Raw genomic sequence first — 25,126 nt, forward strand, 5'->3', positions numbered from 1 at the left:
CCATTCTGCAAGTGTTTTTCACATCCACGACCTCATGGACAGACTTAAGCCGTGAAGTTCAAATTGGCATACTGGATATAAATCACTCGGGTTACCAAAAAGAACGTAGTTATTAGAATAAAAATTTTTAAAAAAGAAGCTCATATAAGCCTATGTGCTTGACTTTGAACTTCCAGTATCTTGGTTCATTTAAGTTTTAGTAGGACTCCGTGGCTTTCCTTCACTCGGCAGTGCCTGTTTGAGAGCATCAGAAAACTAGACTTGATCCCAGGCTTTAAGTGAGAGAAGGAGCCCAGGGAGCCGGGTCGGGGCGTTGAACGCGCCGGGGCCGAGAAGTTCGCGGGAGGCGCAGGGCGGGGCTTCCTCCCGCCGACTCCGAACCCGGCTCCACTTTTCCGAGTCCACGTCTCTTCCTTTGGACAGGCGTGCTTCTTCAGGTCCGGACCGGCCGACGTGACAGCCGCAGACCTCTCCAGAGGGAGCCCGGGCCCCGCCTGGACGTTCTCCCTGGCCGGGGGCAGCGCGGGCCAGCCCCGGTCAGGCCCCTCCCGGACTGCGGCGCGCGGCCCCTCGGGCCCGAGCCCGCCGCCGCCTCGCTCCTGGGCGCCCACCTCGCGGCGCCGCGCGCAGCATCGCCGGCATGGAGACCGGCTCCGACTCAGGTCAGAGGCCCGCGCGTCCGCTTCGCGTCGCGGCCGCCGCAGGCTGCTACGGCGCGGCGGGGCGGCTAGGCCGGGCCGCCCGCGAAGGCCGCCGCGTGCCGGGTTCGCGCGGGGAGCGCTCTCGGGGCGGGCGGCGGCAGGTGGGCAGGACGAGCCGCGAGCGAGCGAGCGAGCGCGGGCGGGCGGGCGCGCGAGGGGCCCGGCGGGGGGGCCGCTGGGAGGATGGCTCAGCTCTTTCTAAATATAAAACCGGCGTGAGTTGGGCGAGCGCGGCGCGGAGCCGCAGAGCCGCCGCTGCGGGCCGGGCGCACCGGGACTCGGCCGACGGCCGGCGGCGGCTCCGCAGAGGCGCGAGGCGGTGGGAGCGCCCGAGTCGCGAGCTCGCGGGGGACCGCGAGAGCGACGCGTGCAGCGAGGAGGACGCAGGCGGCGGCGACGGCGGCGGGCGGGCCTCGTGGGCGCAGCGCGGCCCGCGCCGTGCGACCGGAGGCGGCTCCCGGCCCCTGCCGCACCGAGAGCGGCGAGCTCCCCGCGCCGCCCGTCCGCGCCCTCCCGCTCCGGCCCCTCCCTCCCTCCCTGGCGCAACATGGCTGCGGCCGCCGCCTCCGCCTCCCAGGACGAGCTGAGTAAGTGCCACCGCCAGCCCGCCGCCGTGAGTCAGAGCCGGCGCTGCGCGGGGCCGGGGGCGGCGGCCGGGGCCCGGCGGGCGGGCAGGCGGGCTGGGGCGCGCTGCCGACCGCCGGGAGCCGGGCTGGGTGGGCGGGCGGCGGCGGCGGCGGCGGCGTGCGGGGGGCTGGGGCGCTCGGGCCTGGCGGGCGGGCGGGGCGCCGGACGCCGCCGCCTGCGCTTGTAGGCCTCAGGTTTGCACCGTCACGTTGCGAAATTGAAACCGGAGCCCCGGGCGGAGCCACCTCTGCCAGCGATCCGCCCCGGTCCGGGGGTGGGGGCAGCTCAGCCCCCTGCCCGCGGCTCTCGGGCCGGCGGACGGGCCGGGCGGGGGCCTCAGGGTGGTGGGCGGTGTCGGCGCGTCCCGTCTGACCCCGCCGTGGCCCCGGGTCCCAACTGTTTGGGGGAGTTCTAGAAATGGAGCTTTGGGGGCGGGGGAGAAGGTGCCTCTCTGTGACACCCTAGGAATCAGCGGAAAGGTCAAGGATAGGCGGTGACCCTCAGGTGGAGCAGGAAGGACGGGAGGGCCGGGAGAGTGTCGCGGGGCTGGACGCCGGCGGGACCGCGGGCCGACCGCGCTTTCACACTCGACCGTAAACGTTGTCGTTTTTCAGGGGACGGCGGTCCCCGTTTGGGGAGAGCGGTGGTCACCCTGAATCCCAGGCCGCCCCGCCCGCCGCTCGGGTTCACCTCGATGCTTTCTGGGAAGTGTAGTTCCCGGGCGCCGCAGGCCCACGCTGGGGCCATAAAAATTGAATTTTCCTAGGACACGTAAGATGATTTCTGATTGCGGTTGGCGTGGTGAGACGAAATGCTTAGGCTGAGCTTTTGTTTGGTTCTTCAGTGCTGCCCTTTCCGTTTATGGCGAAAACAAAAAAGGTGTTATTTAGGGGTGATGCGAGTTGTAAGTGGAATGAAACATGGGTGAGGTGTCGCAAGCCTTGTGAAGTTTATGTTGTTATAGTCCCTTCTGACTTTCCATGCGAAAGTAGTTATAAACATAGTAATTTCTGCTGCTTTGGTGTTTGGCAGTTTAAAGCTCCTTTTATATACGTGATCTCAGTCTTGCCCTCGTAACAACCTTGTAAGGCTGGTAGGTAGGAATTATCCTTGTTTTCAAAGAGCAGGCAGGTTTAGAGAGATTAAGGTCCGTGCTGCTTTGACAGAGAACTGCGGTAGCAGGAGTAATGTTTGTCGCTTTTGAAGCTGAAATGAACAGTTGGTGTGACCCTGGGCAGGATGGAGAGTCTCAGTGGACAAGTTCTCAGGGTGTGTGTAGAGATGGACATGGCTTGAGCGCCAACGGGTTGATTCCTCTTCTGTCAGGTCCAAGCTGGAGCACCCCTGCCAGGCCTTCTGGGGAGATAAGTTCCCTGATTTTTTTTTCCCCCGTTTTTGTTTTTGTTATTGTAAAATACACATCACATAAAATTTACCGTCATAACCATTTTTAAGTGTATAGTTCAGTGGTGTTGAGGACATATTGTTGAGCAACCATCACCACCGTCCCTTTCCAGAACTCTTCATCTTGCAGAACTGGAACATTATACCCATTACACCTGACCTCCCTATCCCACCCCACGCCCCTCCAGCACCTGGCAACCACCATCCTACTCTCTGTCTCTGATTTTGACTGACCTGGGTATCTCACATAAGTGGAGTCATACATGATTTGTCTTTCTCTGACTGCCTTATTTCATGTGGCTTAATGTCTTCAAAGTTCGTATCTGTTTTAGCATGTGACCGTATTTTCTTCCTTTTTAAGGCTGAATGATATTCCATTGTGTGTATATATTACATTTATGTTCTCATCCATTCATCTGTTGATGGGTACTTGGATTGCTTGTACATCATAACTTGTGAGTAATGCTGCTGTGAACATGGGTGAACAAATACCTCTTTGAGACTCTGCTTCCAGTTCATTTGGGTGTTTACGCAGAAGTGGGCTCGTTTGGTCCTAAGGTAATTCTGTTTTCAATTTTTTGAGGGACCACAATACTGTTTTCCACAGTGGCTATACCGTTTTATGTTCCTAACAACAGTATGCAAGGGTTCCAATTTTTCCATGTTCCCACCACGTTCTTTTCTGTATTTTTGAAGGTAGCATCGCAGTAGCTTTGAGGTGGTCTATTTAAATTATTATACCTTGTGGTATCTGAGGTCCTGTAGTACCACTAAACACTTTAAAATCTCAATTACCATTTGGAGAGGGGAAAAAAAACCCAAGAAAATTGGATGTCATTCTTTATTTTTTTTTTTTTTTTTTATTTTTTTTTTTTTTTAAAGATTTTTTTTTATTTATTTATTTGACAGAGAGAGAGATTACAAGTAGGCAGAGAGAGAGAGGAGGAAGCAGGCTCCCCGCTGAGCAGAGAGCCCGATGCGGGACTCGATCCCAGGACTCTGAGATCATGACCCGAGCCGAAGGCAGCGGCTCAACCCACTGAGCCACCCAGGCGCCCTCATTCTTTATTTTTTTAAAGATTTTATTTATTTACTTGAGAGAGATGGTGTGAGCGCTCATGAGCTGGGGGGAGGGGTAGGGGTACAGGGAGAAACAGTCTCGCTAAGCAGGGAGCCTGATGCCGGGCTCCATCCCAGGACCCCAGTATCCTGACCTGGGCCGAACGCAGAAGCTTGAGCCACCCAGGTGCCCCAAACTGGGTATCATTCCAAAGTGGCTGACATACTGTGTCTGTGCAGTACAGGGACCAGTTAAGGTGCTGGTAGTACTTCTGGTAGTACTTCCGGACTTAACAGCTTCAACACCTACTGAAAAAGGTAGGAACAAATAATTCCAATTCTTGCTTTTCCGTTGTTTTGTTTGGTCAAGTCATCAATCATGGACCACAAATATCTCTTGACTTGGTTTCTGTGTTCCTTCAGAAGAGATTAAGTGCTTGGCAGCTGGTACCTTAGAATAATTTAACTTGAAATCACGTACATGAAGTACTGGTTAAGCAGTTTCAAATAAGCTACTTTTAGTTTTAGAATGGTCATAATAAAAAGAGAGATGGCTGATAAAATGATGCTTTGTACAATTAAAAAAAAAAAGCCAAAAATATGAATATTTGCTGGCTATTATTTTGACTAGTAGTGATAATAAAAGCAGACTTTTGGATGCCAGCATTGTTTTTTCCCTAATATTTTATTGTAAAAATCTTCAAAAATACAGAAAAGTTGAAAGTGAGTATTCATATACCCACGACTTAGGCTCTCCATTTGCTCTGTTACCAGCTTTATCACGTATATGTCCATCTTTCAATCCACCTTTTATAATTTTATTTTAATCATTTTTAATTAAAAACTGGTAAAACACATGTAATGAAACTTATAATCTTAATTATTTTTTAATTGTACAGCTCAGTGGCACTAAGTGCTCAATCCATCCTTTTCTGATGCGTTTCAAAGTAAATTGAAGACATCTGTAAATGTTCCCCTCAGTATTTTAGAACTAGCATTAAGTGTTTTGCAGGTAATCTTTTATTTGTCACAGTAATTGTAAGAGGAAGGTAAAATTGTTATTGCTGTTTTAAGGAATGGAAAACAGACATTTTAGGTTCCCCGGGTCCTACAGTGAGTGAGTGGTGGCATCGGATCCCAGATGTCTCAGACTCCAGTGTGCACTCAGCCAGGTTTTAGGCTGAATTACTGCTGTGTACCGTAGTCCGTGTTCATGCTGATGAAAAGATATGGTCAGGTGGGCTGCTAAATTCTTACCTAGATGTCATTTTAGTCCAACTCTTTGCTGTTTAACGTGGCTGTGGGGTGCAAAAGAAACACCACGGTCCACCAACGGAATTACGATACTGCTGAGAGGAAAGAGGAAGCGTATGTGTAGACAAATATGTAAGGACCAAAGTGTATGCTTATGTAACATAGACAATGCTAAAGTCATATTATCGGTGGTTCCCACATGTGCTATTGAGGGATATATAGCTGGTAACACTGGGTTTTACAGATTTCAGATCAGCATCTTTTATCTTTGTATTTGAGGTGACACACATGCCATAAATTTAAATTAAATCTATAGTTGCTTTTGGTTGTATCTGCCATCGTACTGTGTGGGAGCTCCCGGGAAGCAGAACTGTTAGGTTTCTCTTCTATTTCATTTTTATCGATTGACTGATTGATTAGTATCATTGACATATGGAAGTTGCCCAAAGGTAAGCAGGGCAGGCTTGAGCTGGGGTTTCTTGGAATTTGTTATCCTTTCACAAATCTCAGGAATTGTGACTTTGAATTGGGTGATTTTAAAGCTGATGTTTATTGAAAGCTTACCATGTGTTCTAGTCACTTTGTACCTGTTGACTGACCGAATCCTTTCAATACCCCTGTGAGTTTGGGGCTATTACTGTCTCAGTAGTGGAACTTCCTTCATGTTACGGAGTTAGGGCTTGAATTCAGATTCTCTGATTCCAAAGTTGATGTTAATTCTGACTCTTGTATTACTCTCTCTGAAAGGGAAAATACAGTTTATAACAAGAGCAACATGCGCCCCCCCCAATGTCTTAGTAGCCTGCAGAAGAAATCTGCTGTCGTGTATAAAATGTGGCAGTATTCTGAGGTTCATTGGATAGAAATATTAGATTTAAAAAAAAAAAATTTTATTTATTTATTTGACAGAGACAGTGAGAGAGGGAACACAAGAAGGAGGAGTGGGAGAAGGAGAAGCAGGCTTCCCACTGAGCAAGGAGTTCGATGTGGGGCTCCACCCCAGAACCCTGTGATCATGACCCAAGCTGAAGGCAGACACCTAATGACTGAGCCACCCAGGCGCCCCAAAATTTTGGTTGAGGTGCCACGATAGAGAACAGTTAGTTCTGACAAAAATAGTTCTGAAATCTAGTTTGTAAATTACTTAAGATTGTAGTGCTGTAACTGTTTGGAATGGAGTGTAATTCAAGTGCAGGGCATGTGGGCTAGTTTTTCTTCTAATATTATCCTCTGCCAGTTCATGGAAAAGTTGACATTGTGGTTATGTTTCAGCAGTGGACAGGGAGATTTCTGACAGAGGGAAGGAAGCATTTGAGACTTTTCACCAGGTCAGCTGTTCAGTGGTTTCATATTCTGGGCTTTGTAATTATAAGGCATCCTTAGAATCTGATCTGGGATGAAGACAACTCAGGGAGGAGTAGGGCCTCTGACACTGTTAAGTTTGACCATTTGACATAACCATGGGGAACTTCACTTGCAAAAGTTGGTGAGATAATCAACATGTCAGATACCTTCTGAGAGAGGCTCTGCCAGTGCCATGAAGCCTCGTGGTTCTCTGAGAGGGTGAGATGTGGGAAGCTGTCTGTGTGGCTGTGTGGGAGAACGTGATTCTGTGGCCTACTGAAATAGCCCTGGAGACAGCCATCCAGGGAGCTCAGCTGATCTTTGTAGAAAGGCTAAATCAAGTCTGTATAGTTCAAACGTTGGTTATTTAGTCAAAGAGGAACGTTAAAATGGGAAATAATGGTATTTCTGTTTCTTACCAACTTCTAATTCTTCGTTTTCACCCCATTCTGTTTTTGAATTGTGGTTTCAGTAAACTGTAATATTTAATAAAGGCCACTGTCAGTGAAAATGGTTGGCACTGGGTTATTCGACCTTGTTCAGAAGGTAGATGTTAAAATTATTAGCACTGCCGGCGTGCTCAGGTGGTCTGACCCAGGTTTCTGGTCTCTGGTTTCAGGCCTGGCCAGTCTCTGCCTTGATGCTTGTCGTCTTATGTGGCTTATTTTCCCCACACATTTTCCAGTTAAATAAGCAGACTTTAAAAATGGAGTGACTAACTTTTGGTTCTGTCCTCATAGAGCTTATAATTCACTGTAGACACAGCTTTCTATATAAATATAAATAACTAATATAAAGTATAATATGAAAAATGCCTACCACTGTTCTTTGGAAATTTCAAGTGCAAATACCTTGAGCTCAGAGAGGTTAGAAAATACTTTCAAAGAAAGGTTGAGTCTGATATGCTGGAGTAGGGATGCTATGGCTGCGGGAAGTATTGGGGAAGGAGATAAAATTTGGAGTTTTGATACTTGACCCTTTCTGCCTTTTATGTTCTTTTTATGATTTGGGATCTTCAGCAAGTTGTTTTACCTTCCTAGGTCTCAGTTTCTTTCTCATAAAATCGGGATAATAAGAAATACTCCTAGTGTTGTTTTATGATTAATGCATATGAAAATGCATTATATAAGGAATTAAGTTCTGTGTAAATTATTATTATTATTTCAGTTGGGGGTGGCAGTAGGAGATGAAGCTGTGAAGATAGGTTGGGACCAGCTTGTGTGGGAATGCCAACACAACTAGTTTAGACTTTGTTCTGTAGACAGTAGAGCACCATCAAAGGCTTTTAGGCTGGAGTGTAACATGAGTAGGTCTGTTTTACAAGGATAACAGGTGGCAGTGGTGTAACATTGATTGCGTGGATCCAGAGACCCAGAGAAGCAAGACTAGTTTAGGAGGGTGTCACAGGGGCCAAGTGAAAGAAACCTGGGGTCTGAAGTGGGACAGTGGAAGTGGATTTGGCAAGGAGGTAATATGACCTAGAATCTATAAAATAGGCAGAAATTATCAGCCAAGTAGATGAGTGTTGTTCAAGAGAGGGAGAATTTAGAGATGATTCCAAGAATCTACCTGAGAGATTAGGGGGGTGTGGAGAGGACAGTCTCTAGACAGAGTTAGGGAGGTAAAAGTGGAGAAAAGAGAGAACAGGTTTGTTGTCTTCAACAAAGAAATAATTTGTTGAGTGAATGAGTTGAATTATTGAGGTGCCCATGTTGTATTGTTCAGGGAGACTCTTTGGAATAGTAGAATAGTAGCTGAAATGTCACGTGGCGTCAGAGATGGTTTTAAATCCTGACTCTGCTGCTTTTTGATTAATGTCCTTGAACAAGGGACCTAACTTCTGGGCTTTGGTTTTCTCATCTGTTAAATGAGATAATAACAAACCTATTTCACAGAGTTGTTAGAAGAGTGGGAAGAGATAGTGCATGTTCAGAGCTTGGCATAGTGCTAGGCATGTGGCTTCTTTGGGTGTGGGAACTTGGTCTGAAGCTTGGGAGAGTGTGGGGGTGATGGTAGAATCAGGGGAATGGCAGATTGTCCCGAGGACAGCTGTCTTGGGGCTGTGCGTATGTAGGGGTGAGAAGACGACCAGGAAGAACCAGGGGAGGGGATCCTGAGTGCTGAGAGAGGGCAGAGGTTCCAAGGGTTATGAATGTTCACCGTTTATATTCTCAGGTGTAATGTGTGGTAGCATGTGTACCCACCTACTAATACCCCTCTTATAAAACTGTTGTATAATTACACTTCCTTCCAATTCTAATGTAAGACTTTGTATGTTGATATTTATGTATATGTACACATATACATATATGATGAAATCTGTGTTGTATTGGTATTCCAGTGTTTTAGTCTTCAGTGAATAAGTTTAAATTATTAGTGTGTTACTTCTATATAATAATTTTTATTTGTGGACACTCCTTACTCTTTCTCCAGTTTGGTAATCACTATAATATTTTCCTCTTCATTCTGAATTTGCAAAGCAGAGCATCAAATTAGATCTTAGCATAGAAATGAAAAGTGCTTTTTAAAAAATTTCTTAATGGTAGCTATGAATATAAATCTTTTAATTGTTTTTTTTCCTGGTGTTCTAAATAATAGATTCTTTATACAATTGCATATGTACGAGTGGATGAACCTACCACTGGTGATCCAGAGGATTTTTGTCAAGACTGGGATAAACCATGTATCACATTGATTGTAGAGGTTAGTAGTTCCTTAGTTCCTTAGGATGTGTGCATTTTTTTGTAGTAGCATTTAAAAATGCATAGGTTATCAAGTAGCCAGCAATTTCTTGCCAAGATCTTCATGGGTTTTTCTCCTTTTCCAGCTATCCCGAGTTAGTGAAGTTCATGTTAGTTTATATATCCCGAAGCCTCTATTGTATGTCATTGCATGAGCATAAATTTAAACAATTAGCAAGAGAGAGAAAAAGGTGAAACTCGAAGATATTCCTTAGCAGTGTGCACAAGGAAAAGACTATGAGTGTTAGTTTACAAGTAGTATTGTCTGCCACAATAAAAAATGACTTTACATGCTCCCAGAATGTCATCCTGTTTTATTTGTAAAAAAGGAAAAAAAAAAAGAAAAAAGAAAAAAAGGGGGGGCATTGAAAGAGGCATCATCATAGTAATTAGATATTCCTAATTCTGCCTTTTTGACATGTACTGTGATGGAAAAACTACTAAATTCTGCTTCATTCTGGGGCTGAATAAGACTCTAGTGTCTGTCTTTCTTGGAAGATATTGGATGGTCCTTTGACTGAAACTCTCTAAGTTCAGATTGTAATTCTCCGATATCATGAGCTCAGTATCCAGTGTACCTTGGATTTTGTGGTTTCAATCCAAAGGTGCATCTTACTGCTTTTTCTAATTTAACTATTGCATTCCCCTTGCCCCATGCCTTCTCTTTTTCGGTATGTATATTGCTGATGATGGTGTATGATTCCTTAATTCAGTTAGGTGGAATTTTGAGGGATAGAACGAATGGAGTATTTTATAAATCGGAGTTCAAATTTAGCATAAATTTTTTTTGTTGGTGTTTTTGCTGTCTCATATACCTTCTTTCCATTAGAGAGAAATGGAAAACTGGGAGGTGGGAGGAATTGTTTAGAAGAGAACCAAGGACATTGTTTATTTGCTCCTGGATTCATTCTCAGTGCTTTTGGGCCTGTGACAGATGCGTTAATGAAGTTATGATATACTGAAGGCAAGCAGGTCAAACCACAAATGCTGGAATTTAAGGAGTGACTTAAATAAAGAACTTTCTAGAGTTTACACTTCCAAATGAGCGTTGTCCTAAGTAATGAGCTGCTTTGGTGGATCTTAACTATCACATGTTTGACTTTTATGCAGTCTGAACTCTTGCATAGTATACATTGTCTCCTCTAAGCTGGCTTTCATAAGTTGAACTAATCTTTCAGTTCATCAGTTTACTAACATTGATTTCTAACTGTGCACCTGCCAACTGCTGTCTCTGGGGGAAAGGCCTTCCTTGGGAGGTGGGAGTGTTTGTGGAGATCAGTGCATCTGGAGTGTGACACTTACTCATTAAAGCTAGGGTGCAGTTGAGGGCTTTTGTCTCATCACTTGGCCCAGCCCTGCCAAGCTAACCCTGACTTCTTCCTTCCCTCCCTCTGTGTGTGTGTGTGTGTGTGTGTGTGTGTGTGCAGGGGAGGGTAGCTTTGCTTAAGGCTCTGCTGGGTTGATAGGGGGCGTAAAGTAGCCTGACGTCATCTCCAGGTGGCTAGGACTTTGGAAGTGGCAGGAGAAGGAAGACTGTTTTCCCCTTCCCTGCTCAGTCACGAGCACATCCTGGTGCAGGGGTGTCCGTATTGGATTATTTGCCTGGTGGGTACTGGGGGGTAAGATGGTGGGCTAGGGGACAGGAAGTTGGTTTAATTGCCTCAGTTCTGGGAGTAAGGGGTACCAGCAGGGACTGTGTCAGCAGGAACCTCCTGCTCCAAGCCTCATTGCTTGCAGAGGTTCTTAATCTGTCTCCCCTTTGGGCAGCCCTGGCTGGAAGGAGCCACGGTGGAATGGATCCTCTCCCCATCTCTGACTTATATTGATGTTTACTACTGGACTTCCTGACATTCTTCTTTTAAGTATGTTTGCATTTAATAAGTTTTTTTTCTTTTTCTTAAGGTAGGGAATGGGACAAACATCTTTTTAAAACCTAGCAGTAGAGATCAAAATTGAAAGCATTAATTCCTGAAGAAGTATCTCACTAGCCTCATTTGGATTTTTTGTCACTCAGGTATTACAGAGTTACATTTAGGGAATCGAAATGGTGTACAGAAATCAATAGATGATGTGGACTTTAATCCTTTAACCTTAGTTAGTATCTAGTTAAATTCACAGGATTGATCTACCAGAAAAGACCATTACCTATGAAATCTACATGGCAGCTAGGCCTACCTTACTCTTTGTAGTTTTAGCCTCCCACTCCTAATTGCACAGGTTGTCAAAATCTGGAGGGGGTCATCTCTCCATCACCCCCCTCCTGTTTTTGTGAATTTCCTATAATTTACTTTACTTATGTTTTTCTTAGCTGTTAGGTTCTTAGCTGTTTTTGTGAATTTCCTATAATTTACTTTACTTATGTTTTTCTTAGCTGTTAGGTTCCCATTTCTGAAAATGATATTTTGGTTCCACTCATGTCAACTTGGACATGAAAACCCACCTGTTTCACTGGTTTACACATATACTCCCTCACTCACTCCACTCTCCCAAGACTTTCAGTAATTTAATTAACTCTGGAAGATGTGAGTCATGGGGAAAGTCTTGGTGTAGTGTTTGGCTTTCTGTCCTTTCCCTGGTGTGTCCTCTCTCTCCATCTTTTTCTTTTTTCCTTTGCTCTCTGTAGTAACTACTGCATCCCTCCTCATTTGGAACAGGCCAGTTCTCCACACAATCAGACCTTCTAGAATTCCTAACACCCCCCCTTTTTTTTAAACCGTAAGCACTTGTTGTAGTATTACAATACGTATCATCCCTTTTCCAAGAGATTCTAACATCAGTATTATAAATTGTCACCAGTCCCCTCCTTTCCCTTGCTACAGATGTTAAATGTATAAACTTCTAATGACTTTTCTAATGCACGAGGAATTAATATTTCATACATTTAACAGGTATTTGAGCAACTCCTCTCTGCAAGGGTCTGAATTAAGTGCTGGGATACCAAGGGACTTAAGTCACAGTTTCTCAACCCAAGGAGCTCTATAGAAGGATGGAGTGTAGAGAAGGAGTGGGTAGTTAGGTGGAATCAGATTGAAATCACACCTCAAAGAACTGCTTTGGTCTAGGACAGAGAAGATCGGGCAGTTACATAATCTGTAGCATAAGGCAGTGAGTGCCAGCAGAGATGTAGAAGAGGTCCATGGGAGTTTGTAGGGCTCAGATGGACAGTGTAGGTATGCAGCAGGTAATATTTGAGCTGGCTCTTGAATGGGAGGATTTGGCTCTGTGGAGATGGAGAGGTTGGGGGAATATTCCCAGCTGGGGGACTTGATTGACCAAATAATTGGGCAGGGAGAACATGGTACACTTAGGAAGCAATTGCAGTTTGGATTGCTATTGCAGGAGTAATGGGGTTCAAGGTTAAGAAGATTCCTTTGGGGCTGCATAGGCCCACCATTAGGAAGGACTCTTTCTCTGATCAGATAATTCACTCTAGGCATGTTCTGGCCGCTTACTTTTTTTTTTTTTTTTTTTTTTTTAATGTACCTTTATAGAAGTATTTCTTTTTTTATCCCCTTTGGCAAAGACCTTCCGCTTTTATTTGGACCCAGTTGTAAGCCAGCTTAAGCAAAAACAGGGCATTTATTTTAGGGAGTTTTATGGAAACAAGAAGGGCCTTCACAAACTAGAAATCATCCAGTTCTTCCAGCTGCTTTCTCTGTGCCTTTATGCCCAGTCTTCAGACCAGCTTCCTCTGACTCTGTGTTTCAGAGTAGGCTAAAGATGACCAGGTCCTGTCCACCGGCTCTATTCTCATTGGCCCAGGCCCTCCAGAGAGGCCTGAGTTTTTGGTCCCACTTCTGAATTGCTGAGGAAGGTATGGATTGAGTTGGGACCCATGCTGACACAGTGGCTGTGGCCGGGGTACAAAGTCATGTTGTTACACAGTTGTCCAGTAAGGCTTTGTGTCATTTCCACCCCCTTTCTCTGCTTCGGCTGTGCTGCAGTTTAGCATGCTGGAAGGACTGTTGCGTTTGGAGTTGGACTGGCCTGGAGTTTGAACCCTAGCCCTGACGCTTTACTACCTTAGAAGTCTTGATCAACATTCTTCTCTTTATTTTTTTAAGTCAACATTCTTAATGAATTCTAGGCTCTCTTTCTTCATCTGTAAGTTGGAGCTAGTATTACCTTACTTCAATAGATAGTACTTTAGAGGGAGGTACTGTGTTCTAGTGTGTGCTTGGAGGGTAAAGACCTATCAAAGTTCAACTTAGCAATTTGTCTTACTAGCTTGGTGACCTTTGGCAAATCAGATCCCGAGCTTGTTTTCTCATCTATAAATGCAGGCAATAGTTGCCCCCCTCACAGTGTTTTTTAAGGCCCAAAGCCCCATGTGAAACTGCCTTGTGACTGTAATATCTTTACGTATGTATGAATCAAAAGAAAATAAATACCAGGAGGGGCAATATTTCCTTGTGAGATTATTCCATTAGGGTTTAGTGTATTTCTATGGTAACCTGATAGATGTTTCTCAAAATACCTTGTAGCTTTAGATTATTAATTGATTTATGATGCAGTGGGCAGTGGTCTAAGTATTTTCAGCTTTCCATTTCAGTCTCAGCTTCCACGTAAGCTCTAACCTGATTAACAATTTAAAATTTACTTTCATATTCACAAAAAATAATGTTCTTTGTAGAAAATTTAAGCAGCCTTAAAAACATTCCTAAACCTTTTTCTCTGAAATAACTGTTTCCTCGATTTAATTCAAACAAGTAATTCATGTTCATGAAGTAAATTAGCAATGACATAAAATTAAACAAGCCAAGAAAGAATCCTCTGAAATTCCATCATGTGGAGATAACTACTACCTTAAATTTAGTAACTTTTCGTATTCTTTTTGATGGCGTATGCTTGCCTTGCATACTTTAAAGGAATGTTTTGATGTTCAAGTTGTTGTGAAAAGATGATACATCTCAGGAAATGGACATATTGCTGTTTTTTTTTTTTTTTTAAAGATTTTTATTTATTTATTTGACAGAGAGAGAGATCACAAATAGGCAGAGAGACAGAGAGAGAGATGAGGAGAAGCAGGCTCCCTGCTGAGCAGAGAGCCCTATGCGGGACTCGATCCCAGGCCCCTGGGATCATGACATGAGCCGAAGGCAGAGGCTTAACCCACTGAGCCACTCAGGTGCCCCAATATTGCTGTTATTTTTAACTTTTTTTTGTATGAGTGATTATATGAGTAAAAACCAGTATTTGCCTTTTTTTTTTTCTTTTAAAGATTTTATTTATTTATTTGACAGAGAGAGATCACAAATAGGCAGAGAGGCAGGTAGAGAGAGAGGAAGGGAAGCAGGCTCCCTGTTGAGCAGAGAGCCCGATGCGGGGCTCGATCCCAGGACCCTGGGATCATGACCTGAGCCGAAGGCAGAGGCTTTAATCCACTGAGCCACTCAGGCACCCCAGTATTTGCCTTTTCTAATCCTGTGAAGAAATAGCCTTTCCTCCTTAACGCAGAAGTCAAAGTTGTATTTTTTTCGAGTGATCTGAAGAGTGAATGATTTATATGGACAGTTTTATTTGTCAGGAATAATTACATGTTTTCAGAAATATCAGTGGCTAATGGTGGGTAACGTTGAAGGGAAGGCCTTAAACCTTTACTGGTTATTTCTTCCTTGGGAGGGGTAGAAGGAAGGAAGTCCCTTCTTTGCCTTTACATAGAGAAGTTAAAGACTGGGGAATAATGTGGATTATAGAAATATTTAGTGGAAACGAAATGAATAAATTTATTTTTAGTAGGCTTTTTTCCTGCATGAATGTAAAAATTGACATAAGCTAAACTGGAAGTTGTTTTTAGTTCTGGGATTGAAGATTTTTTTTTTTTGAGACTGAGATTTGTTTTTTTAAGATTTTCTTATTTTAGAGAGACCGTGTGCTCATACGGTGGGTTTGGAGGGCAGAAGGAGAGGATGAGAAGAGGATCTTAAGCAGTCTCCAGACCCAGCGCCGAGCCCAATACGGGGATCATCTCATGGCCCTGAGATCATGACTTGAGCTGAAATCAACCAATTCAGCCACCTAGGTGCCCCTGAGACTAAATTAAAAACAAAACAAAACAAACAAACTTTATTTTTTTTTAGAGCAGGTTTAGGTTTACGACAAAATTAAGAAGGCACAGAGAGATTTCCTGTGTAATCCTCTGCTTCACTCCCTCCCCCTGTCCTGTTCTCCCCCTCCCCCAGCCAAAAGCATGGCTTCCTCCATCAGCGTCACTCACCAGCATGGTACATTTTTAATCAAGGATAAACCACATTGACACATAACCACCTGAAGTCCGTACTTTATATTACAGTTCACTCTTGGTATTCTGTATTGTATGGGTTTGGACATATATCCCTCATTATAATATCATACAGAGTATTTTCACTGCTGGAAATATCCTGTGTTCTCCTGCTATTCGTCCCTCCTTCCCCATTCCTTCCTGGCAACCACTGATCTTTTTACTGTCTCCATAGTTATGCCTTTTTTAGAGTATTATATAGCTGGAGTCAAAAAGTATATAGCCTTTTCAGATTGGCCTCTTTCACCTAGTAATGTGCCCTTAAGGTTCCTGCATGTTTTTTCATGACTTGAAAACTCATTTCTGTTTGGCACTGAAAAATATTTGTTGTTTGTATTTATCCATTCACCTAGTGTGAAGGACATCTTGTTGCTTCCAAGTGTTGGCACTTAGGAATAAAGCTGCAGAAACATCCCTGTCCAGGTCTTTGTGTGGGCATAAGATTTCAACTCCTTTGCGTAAATAGCAAGGAGTGCAGTTGATGGATCATATGGTGAGACTCCAGTTTTGTAGGGAACCTCCAAACTGTCTTTTAAAGTTACTATATTGCATTCCCATCAGTAAATGTTCGTGTTTTTGTCCTTCCGTATTCTTTAAGGTTCCTTTTAAGCTTTAAAATTCTGTGCTTTAAATTTCTTTATCCCTGAAACCTGGCTTCTTTCAAGAGATTTTTGTAAAAAAAAAGAAATGTATTTTTACTGAAGAATATTTGAAAAGTACATGAAAGTATAAAGAAGAAAAATCTCTGATATATTTTCTTACCCCTTTTATGTAGTTGTATCTAAAACAAAATTAGTATGGTGTATGTATTTGTTTTAAAAATAATGAAAGTTTCAAGTATGAAGAAAGTTTAGAGATTAATCTTAGAAATATTTATGTATGTCCTACCCATCTTTGTCAAATCTTTATTTACATTTTTTGCTGTTAGCAAAACATCTTTTATTTAAGAAATAAATATTAGAGACACAGTTCAAGCTTGCTGTGTTACCCATTACAATTTTCCTTTCATTCTCTTTTTTTCTCTTTCCTTTTCCTCCTCCTCCTCTCTTCCCTTCTAGCCCACAGGTGGTCATCCCTGTGAAGTATATATGTCATATGCACCATATATATGTTGCATTTATAAACCTGACCTAGGTAGACTCAAACTGTACACATCCTTCTGCACTTGCTTTCATTGATCTTAGGTTCTTAGATATTGTCATGTTGGTCCTATGACATTTAACTCTTGTTTATTTTCACTGTCATAGGACTCTGCCACAATTTCTCTACGCATTTTCCTGTTGATTGACATTTAGATTGTTTCCACATTTTTGCTTTTACCGACCCTGTGTGTGTGATCAGTTTCTTACAGGGGTTCCTTGTGCTTGTCTTTGCCTAGGAGAGTTTTTCTCCAGGACAGGGTTATGCAAAGTGTGGTCTAAGGAAGGGAGAATTAGTTTTTGCACAAAGGGAACTGAGGAAGAATGTAAATTAACTATCATTGTTAGTTTATTTGACATTTCTTATCTCAGTGAGACTTTGTCCACGGAGGGAAGAGTGTTCCTTATCTTTTTCTGACGGGGCCAGTTTGCAGCTGGATTACTTTGAATGGCACAGCTTTAGGGTATGTTACCCTGGTGTAGAATTGCTCAAGATTTGTTTTCAGAGATTTTATCAGTGTATGCCCTATCAGCAGTGAACTTAATCAAGTACCTCTTGGTTTGTTTCCCGTCTTTGCCAACAGTTGGTAGTTAGATTTGCAAAGTTTTTTTTTTTTTAATTAAAAAAAAAAAAAGATATTTATTTGACAGAGAGATCACAAGTAGGCAGAGAGACAGGCAGAGAGAGAAGGGAAGTAGGCTCCCCCCGCAGCAGAGAGCCCGATGTGGGGCTTGATCCGAGAACCCTAAGATCATGATGTGAGCTGAAGGCAGAGGTTAACCCACCGAGCCACACAGGCGTCCCTGCAAAATTTTTCTGATGCGAAGGGGATGCTCTCTTATTTTATTGTATTAATTTTGCGTATTCCTGATCACTGTGATTGAGCATCTTTTTTTTTTTTTTTAAATTTTATTTATTTGACAGACAGAGATCACAAGTAGGCAGAGAGGCAGGCAGAGAGGGGAAGGGAAGCAGGCTCCCTGCTGAGCAGAGAGCCCATGCGGGGCTGCATTCCAGGACCCTGGGATCATGACTAGAGCCAAAGGCAGAGACTTTAGCCCACTGAGCCACCCGGGCACCCCGAGAATCTTTTTATGTGGGTGTCATTTCTGAATTGTTTTCTTTTATCCTTTTTTTCTGTAAAAAATTGGGATTAATTTGCTTTTTCTTAATTTGCAGGAATGTTTAAAGTATTCTGTATTCGAGTCCTTTTCATTTAAAACCATTGTTGCTATTTATAACTAACCTTTTTATTTTATGGTGTGTTTCGCAATATTTTAAAATCCTAACCCGTTAGTGTTTTATGTTTTGTGCCTGCATTTTAATTTTCTCTTCTCAGTTTTACTTTAAAATCTTTAAAATTCTACTTTTTACATGTCATTAATCTACCTGGAGTTTTAAGGAATTTTTAGGTATTTCTTTTCTATATGGGTAAACCGTTTTTTTCCAGTTTTCATTGACTAGCTTGTTTTTTTCTTTCCCTAGTTCTTCTGACCCCATACTCCGTTTTCCTCCTATTTTTGTATGCTGCCCATCATTTCCTTTTTTGGATTCTCCTTCCTTTATCCTTAAATGCTGCCGTCTTGGGCACTCTGTCTCTGGCTTTCCGGTACTTCAGCATACAACTAGCATATACAAGTGCTGCTGACCTGTGCCACATCCTCGCCCCTTCCTTCTTCACTCTGTCGATCCATGACCGCCAAGCCCTGACACAGGGTGGGGTTTCAGTAACTTCTCTATCATTAGAGATGATATGATCTCCTTAGGGAAGTTAGTGCTGCATAGTGGAGGTTAGGAGAGTTCTGGGCCTTGAAGGAGGACAGAATTTAGATGAGCAGGGAGAAGGAGGAAGGGGAAGTTGCAACTTGACACATTTCCTATTAGCTCGGATTCACAGTGGTGAGCTTTCTCTAGTGTCATTTTTTGACCTTTGATTTTTGTACATTGTTCCATTTTGTCTTAACTACCTCTTGAATGAGACAAAGTCACATGATCTTTTGGTGATGCTCTCAAACAGGGCTCCCTGTGTCTGATGTAGTATGTGTAGCGTAGTGCTGTATAGAAACTATGATCATTGTTGCAGACAGTGGCACAGCGTAGGCAAGGTTTTTTAGACTGAAGGTCAGAAGACCCCATTCTAGTTCTTGCCCTGCTGCTTATTACCTCTGTGAACTTAGGTGAGTCCCTAAAACCCACTGTGTTTTTTATGTTGAACAGTCTTTCAGTCCTCTCCAACTGTGATTTCAATAGAAGTCTTTCTTTGTAGTACAGGTTTCAAAATAAGTTTTTTTCTTGGGTGGTAGTTTCATGGATGTTTGTAATGATTCATGAAACTGCACACTTCCATTTTGTGCATTTTTGTAAATGTTTTATTTCACAATAAAAAAGATTTAAAAAACCCTCAAAAGACTATGTTTCTTACATCCATGTGCCCCCCCCCCCAATTCCAACTAGATTAAAGGCTTGAATGCAGAAAGCAGAATCATAACAGCAGGAAGAGAACCTAGATAAATATATGTGGCAGGGGTCTCCAAGGCCACCCCCAGTTTCAGTGAATTGTTAGGAGAATTCACAGGATTCCGCATATATTTGTACTCATGTCTAAGATGTATTACAGAGAAAGGACAAAAAGCAAAATCAGTTAAGGGGAAAGGCATGTGGAGCAAAGTCCGTAGCAAACCAGGTCCAGGCTTCCAAGAGTCCTCTCCCAGTAGAGTCACACAGGATGTGCTTAATCCCTCCAGCAATGAGTTGTGACAATATGTGGGACATGTTGTCTACCAAAGATGCTCAGTAGAGACTCAGTGCTGAGGGCTTTTTTTTTTTTTTTTTTAAGATTTTATTTATTTATTTGACAGAGGTCACAGGTAGGCAGAGAGGCAGGCAAAGAGAGAGGAGGAAGCAGGCTCCCTGAGATCATGACCCGAGCTGAAGGCAGCAGCTTAACCCACTGAGCCACCCAGGCACCCGAAGGCTTTTTTTTTTTTTTAAAGATTTTATTTATTTATTTGACAGAAAGAGCACAAGTAGCAGAGAGGCAGGCAGAGAGGAAGGAAGCAGGCTCCCCGCTGAGCAGAGAGCCTGATGTGGGGCTCGATCCCAGGACCTCCGGATCATGACCGGAGCTGAAGGCAGACGCTTAACTGACTGAGCCACCCAGGTGCCCCATGTGCTGAGGGCTTTTAATCATTGCTGGTGGTGTTGGCATCTTCTGCCTAACACGCACCACAATTCCAGATTCTGAGAAGGAAAGCAGGTGTTCAGCATAAACTAAACCATTTGTTTGTACAAAGGGTTTAGGCCCAGTGAGCCATTCTTAGCAGTCCTGGTAGTGGGGGGAATCTCTCCTGAAACCCATTTCCAGATGCCAGCCAAGGGCCAGCCTGGCAGGCCAGTGTTTCTAAGGATAGCTGTCTTGGGCCTGCTGTGTTAACTCTTTTCTATACTATTTTTTGTAATCTCAGAGTGAGAAAGGCATTTCTCAGCATGACTAGAAACTCTGAAGCCATAAAAGGAAGGAAGGGTAAATTTATATTTTAAAAACTTAGATATGAAATGAAAATCTAGAAAGTAGAATCACAGGCATGCTAGGAAAAAAGTATTTATGATGTGTGGGAGAATAGGGGGAGATTTTTTCCCCAATATATAAAAGCTTTTGTAAGTCAGCAACTCAAAGGAATAATGAGTAATTTGCTGAAGAAGATATTTCAAAGGACCAATAAATATTTGGGAAGATATTTCACCTCAGTGATAAAATAGGTATAAAGTCAGACAACAGGGGCGCCTGGGTGGCTCAGTGGGTTAAGCCACTGCCTTCGGCTCATGTCATGATCTCAGGGTCCTGGGATCCAGTCCTGCATCGGGCTCCCTGCTCGGCGAGGAGCCTGCTTCCCTCTCTCTCTCTCTCTGCCTGCCTCTCTCTCTACTGTGATCTCTCTCTGTCAAATAAATAAATAAAATCTTTAAAAAAAAAGAAAAAGTCAGACAACAGTGTGATCCCTTTCCATCTCTCAGTTCAGCTAAGATTGATTACTTACAATCTTTATTAAATTGATTACTCAGTGTAGGAGTGGGTGTGGGAAAATTGCTAGTTGTGACATTGATGGTAGTATAAATTAGCCCAGACTTTTTATTTATTTTTATTTTTTAAAAGATTTTATTTATTCATTTGACAGAGATCACAAGTAGGCAGAGAGGCGGGGGGGGCGAGGGAGAGGGGGAGCAGACTCCCCGCTGATCAGGGAGCCAGATGTGGGGCTCCACCCCAGGACCCTGGGATCATGACCTTAGCTGAAGGCAGAGGCTTAACCTACTGAGCTACTCAGGCACCCCAGCACAGACTTTTTAAATTAAGTTTTTAATTTTAACTCCAGTATAGTTAACATACAGTGTTATGTTAATTTCAAGTGTACAGTATAGTGACCCAACACTTCATACATTATTAAGTATTTTCCCAAAATCTATTAAACTTGGGACACGCAGTCAAGGAACTTTGACTCAGCAGTTCCATTTCTAGGGCTTCAGCTTACAGAAACCCATACCAGTGCACAGATGCATGGATAAAGTTGTTCTTTGAAGCATCGTTTGTGATACTATAAAACTGGTAATAACACAAATAAAGGGTTAGTTAAATATATTATACTATTCTATAGACAAAGTCTCTCTGTGGCCATTATCAATTAGATTTTTATTTAGTGCTATGGAAAGATATTTAAGATTTTATATGTAACCAAACGTTTTTTGAGTGTTCTTCATTTGGTATTTAAAACCTGATCTGAGTGGATATGTGGTTCTTTATAATCTTTGATTATCCCACTTAGTGTGACTGCCCATATGTTTTATTACAGAAATATGAATGTATTTGATTACAGGTACTGCTCTAGAACCCATTGGGTGGATAGGGTTATTTGAAATACGCAGTATATATACTATATTATCATTCTAAAATCTAAAAAGTTCTGAGACCTATATGCTTCAAAGGTAAAGGACTTGTATGAATCAAAAGGAAAAAGAAAGGCAAACTGTAAAATACTATATGTCATATTTCAGTTTTTAGGTTAAAATATGTTAGTTTTATGAACCAGAAGTAATAGCTCAGAATATAGCCTCCACATTTAACAGTGATTGTCTGAGGTTACGGCAATGTCTCTTTCTCATAAGTGAAAATAATTGGATATGAGTTTGTATGCAGTGAATAATGTCGTAGTTGTGGAGAGGATGGAACTCGCTTCTGACCCTGAAGTAGTGTTTGTCGTATCTCAGATACTGTGTGATGACCTGGAGGATTTCACTTCCTACACGAAAAACTCAGTCTGTGTGAAAGATGGATTTGAGTTTTGGATTCCTTTTGAATTTTCAGAACTTTTGGCTGCAGCCCTCCTTGTTTCTGAATAGACAGACACTTTGGGGGTCCTGGGCCTAATTTGCCTTTGTCACTTTTGTGAGGTTGTTTCCTGGCTTAGGTTAAGGGCACAGAGTTCAGAACTTTTTTAAAAAAGATTTGTTTATTTGAGAGAGAGCATGAGCATGAGCCCGGGGGCAGGGATGGGGGAAGCAGAGGGAGAAGCAGGTTCTCTGCTGAGCAGGGAGCCCAACGTGGGCCTTTATCCCAGGACCCTGACTGAGACATGAGTTGAAGGCAGACGCTTAATTGGCTAAGCCACCCAGGTGTCCACAGCAGATTCTTACTGTGCCTCTAAAAATTGGATTAATTGCTAAATCTTTACTTTTTATTTTGTTAGCTTTAACAGGTTGATAAATTTACTACTTGATTATATCAGCACTTATTTACATTTGTTCTAATAAAGCTTGAACGTGATTAATTACCTTTATTTAAAGTACATTGTGTACGAAAGATGGCATAAGAGTGTTACACTGCTGCTCCTCAAAGGCTGTAGGAGGGTTGACTCTTCCTCTGGCACACTTGGCCTGTTTGGGAGGGGTCCCACATAAGGTTTGGTGCCCTTTTGCCATTCCCGTAGTTCCATCATAAATAATTTTATTGCATTGAGGATGCTACATTTTCTTTCCTAGTGAGGGAGAGAAGAAAGTTTAGGCACTATGGTGGGGAAACATAAGAAGAAACTGAACAGTTGTACAAAAAAAATGAAAGAGGCCAATATCACTTGGTTGTTTAAATCTTGGTACAGATTCTCTAGATCAGTTTGTTATAAATTCAACTTTCTGCCTTCTTCCCCAGAAAAATTCTCCATCGTTTCTCTAGGTAAAATCCGTGGACAGTTTTTGCTGCCCTGAGATCTGTGAGGCACTAGGGCCGAGCCTCCTGGAACTGGCACAAATATTGTGGACTGATTTCACAGCCACTGTATAGAAGCATCTGGTCTGCTGATCTCACAGCCATCCTGCCTGCCTTCCCTCCTTCCTTCTTCCTTACTCTTTTCTTCTTCCTTTATTATCATCTTAAAATTTAAACTTTGAGGCTTTATTTGGATTTCACCACTTTTTCCCATTAATGTCCTCTTTCTCTTCCGGGATCTGACCTAGGGCACCACACTGCACTTAGTTGTCTTCCTCTCATTTCTGGTCTGTGACAGTGTCTTAGTCTTTCCCCGTGTTTCACTGTCTTGAAAGTTTTGAGGGCACCTGGGTGGCTCAGATGGTTAAGCGTCTGCCTTTGGCTCAGGTCATGATCCTGGGATCTGGGATCGAGTCCCGCATCGGGCTCCCTGCTCTGTCGGGAGCCTGCTTCTCCTTCTGCCTCTCTCTGTTTCTCATGAATAAATAAATAAAATCTTTAAAAAAAAAAAAAAAAAAGGAAGTCTTGAGCGGTACTGGCTGGGTGTCCCATAGAAGTTCTTCCAGTTTGGGTTTTTCTAGTTGTTTTACTGATAATTAGATTGGGGGGGGGGGAAGTCTGGGGCTTTTCAAAGAACACCGCAGAGGTGCAGTGCCCTTGTCACATCAGGGATCATGATAGCCATGTGACATCAGTCATGGTGGTAACTTTCATCACTTGGTAAAGATAGTATTTATCAAGCATCTACACTGTAGCATTAACATTTTCCTTTTTCTATTCTTTGGAAGCAACTCAGTAAACCTAGTCCACCTTCTCAAACAGGGTGGAGGCAGAAATGAAGTTGTACCTCCTGCAGGGGGAGGTATCTACAGGTAACACTTAGAATTCTTTCAGAAGAAAGAGGTTTCTTTTCCCCCATTGAATTTAATCATTTAGTAATTTATTTACATCAGCATGGATTCATGTAGATTAATTTTTATACTCTGGGTTATAATCCAGTACTGTTCTGTTTATTTTGTTCCTCAAATTATTCACTTTGGCCATGTTGGAACTCTTATGGGGGTCTCCTGGAGACCTTCAACATGTTACAGGCCCCATTTTCTTTTTAGCATTACAAGATGCTTCAGGTTCATCTTGCTTTTTCACTGCTCCAGCCCCAGAATCTGTCATTTTTTCAAGGAGCCTGGTTCCTCTTTTTGGCGAATGATAATCTAAAAACCAAGATTTGGGTTCAGGGTATGCTTGTTGCTACCAAAATGTCTTACCTCTGTATTCTGTGTGTGTGTGTGTCTTTAAAAAATTATGGAAAATACCAAGCATACACAAAAGAGCAAATTCTCTGTATCTGTTATGCTGCTTGAGCAGTTAATCAATTAGTGGCCAATACTGGTTTCATTTATATGGCCTCTCCCCATTCCTCATCCCTCTGCCCCGATTAGTATTTTTTATAAGGACCCAAATGAGACTATTACCTTATTTATATTAAAAAAAATTGTATGTATTTAAGAGGTACAGTGTGATGATTTGATATATACATACATGTGGAATGATTACTGTAGTCCAGCTAATTAACATATCTTCTCATATAGTCATCGTGTGTGTGTGTGTGTATGTGTGTGTGTGTGTTGTGAGAGCATCTGAAATTTATTCTCTAGCAAATTTCCAGTACACCCTTGGTTATGTGAATCCCTGTAACTATTACTTCACCTGTGGGTATTTCAGTCTTGATCTCTAAAAAATAAAGACTCTTTTAAATAAAATTTTACATTGAGGTATAATAAAGTATGAAAGTAGAGAGCTTGATGAGTTTTTACAAGATATATATCCCTGCAACCATCACCTAGAACAAGATACAGGACATTTCTAGCCTGCCTAGAAGTCTCCTCAATCACCAGCGATAACTTTTCTAAGAACCTTTAAAAACAAACATAAACCACAATACCATTATTACACCTAAGAAATGAACAGTATTTCCTTAAAATCAAATATCAAAGCATTGGCAAATGGTAGGTTTCCCCGTCACAACCCCTCCCCTCCTCCCCCTCCCTCCCCTCTCTTCCCCTCCCTTCCCTTTCCTTCTGTTGGACTGGTCTGACTACTTGTTCTGTACTTTGTCACAGTCTGGGTTTTGCTGGGAGCATCACGGTGGTGCTGTGTAACATGTATCTCTCATGGAGGCTCTCTTGGTTGAAACCGGTCTCTCTCATCCTGGTTAGGTAATCCCACCACAGTAGTGGGCAGTGGTTCTGTCCGTGGAGAACCTTCATCAGTAAGGCGGCTTCACCAAATAGATACTGTCCTTGGTGTCGGATTAAAGTTC

The 25,126-nt window shown here is 42.8% G+C and overlaps 1 protein-coding gene across 6 annotated transcripts in view; it reads left to right on the plus strand.

Moving 5' to 3' along the window:
- Nucleotides 1-531: 531 nt before the first annotated feature.
- The window catches only part of ECPAS (Ecm29 proteasome adaptor and scaffold), a 97,262-nt gene continuing 72,667 nt past the window's right edge, over nt 532-25,126 (plus strand). The window contains exons 1-2 of one of the 6 annotated variants that reach the window (XM_059143609.1): nt 548-662; nt 8,988-9,092. In XM_059143609.1, coding sequence (XP_058999592.1) covers nt 9,071-9,092 — 22 coding nt within the window. In that variant the 5' untranslated portion in view covers nt 548-662; nt 8,988-9,070. Of the gene's footprint in view, nt 663-936; nt 1,289-4,092; nt 4,110-8,987; nt 9,093-25,126 lie in introns of those variants that run through there. The other 5 variants (XM_059143608.1, XM_059143610.1, XM_059143612.1 and 2 more) reach the window with 5 other exon arrangements.

The sequence above is a fragment of the Mustela lutreola genome, chromosome 12, assembly GCF_030435805.1.
Source record: "Mustela lutreola isolate mMusLut2 chromosome 12, mMusLut2.pri, whole genome shotgun sequence".
In the NCBI taxonomy this organism is placed as follows: Eukaryota; Metazoa; Chordata; class Mammalia; order Carnivora; family Mustelidae; genus Mustela; species Mustela lutreola.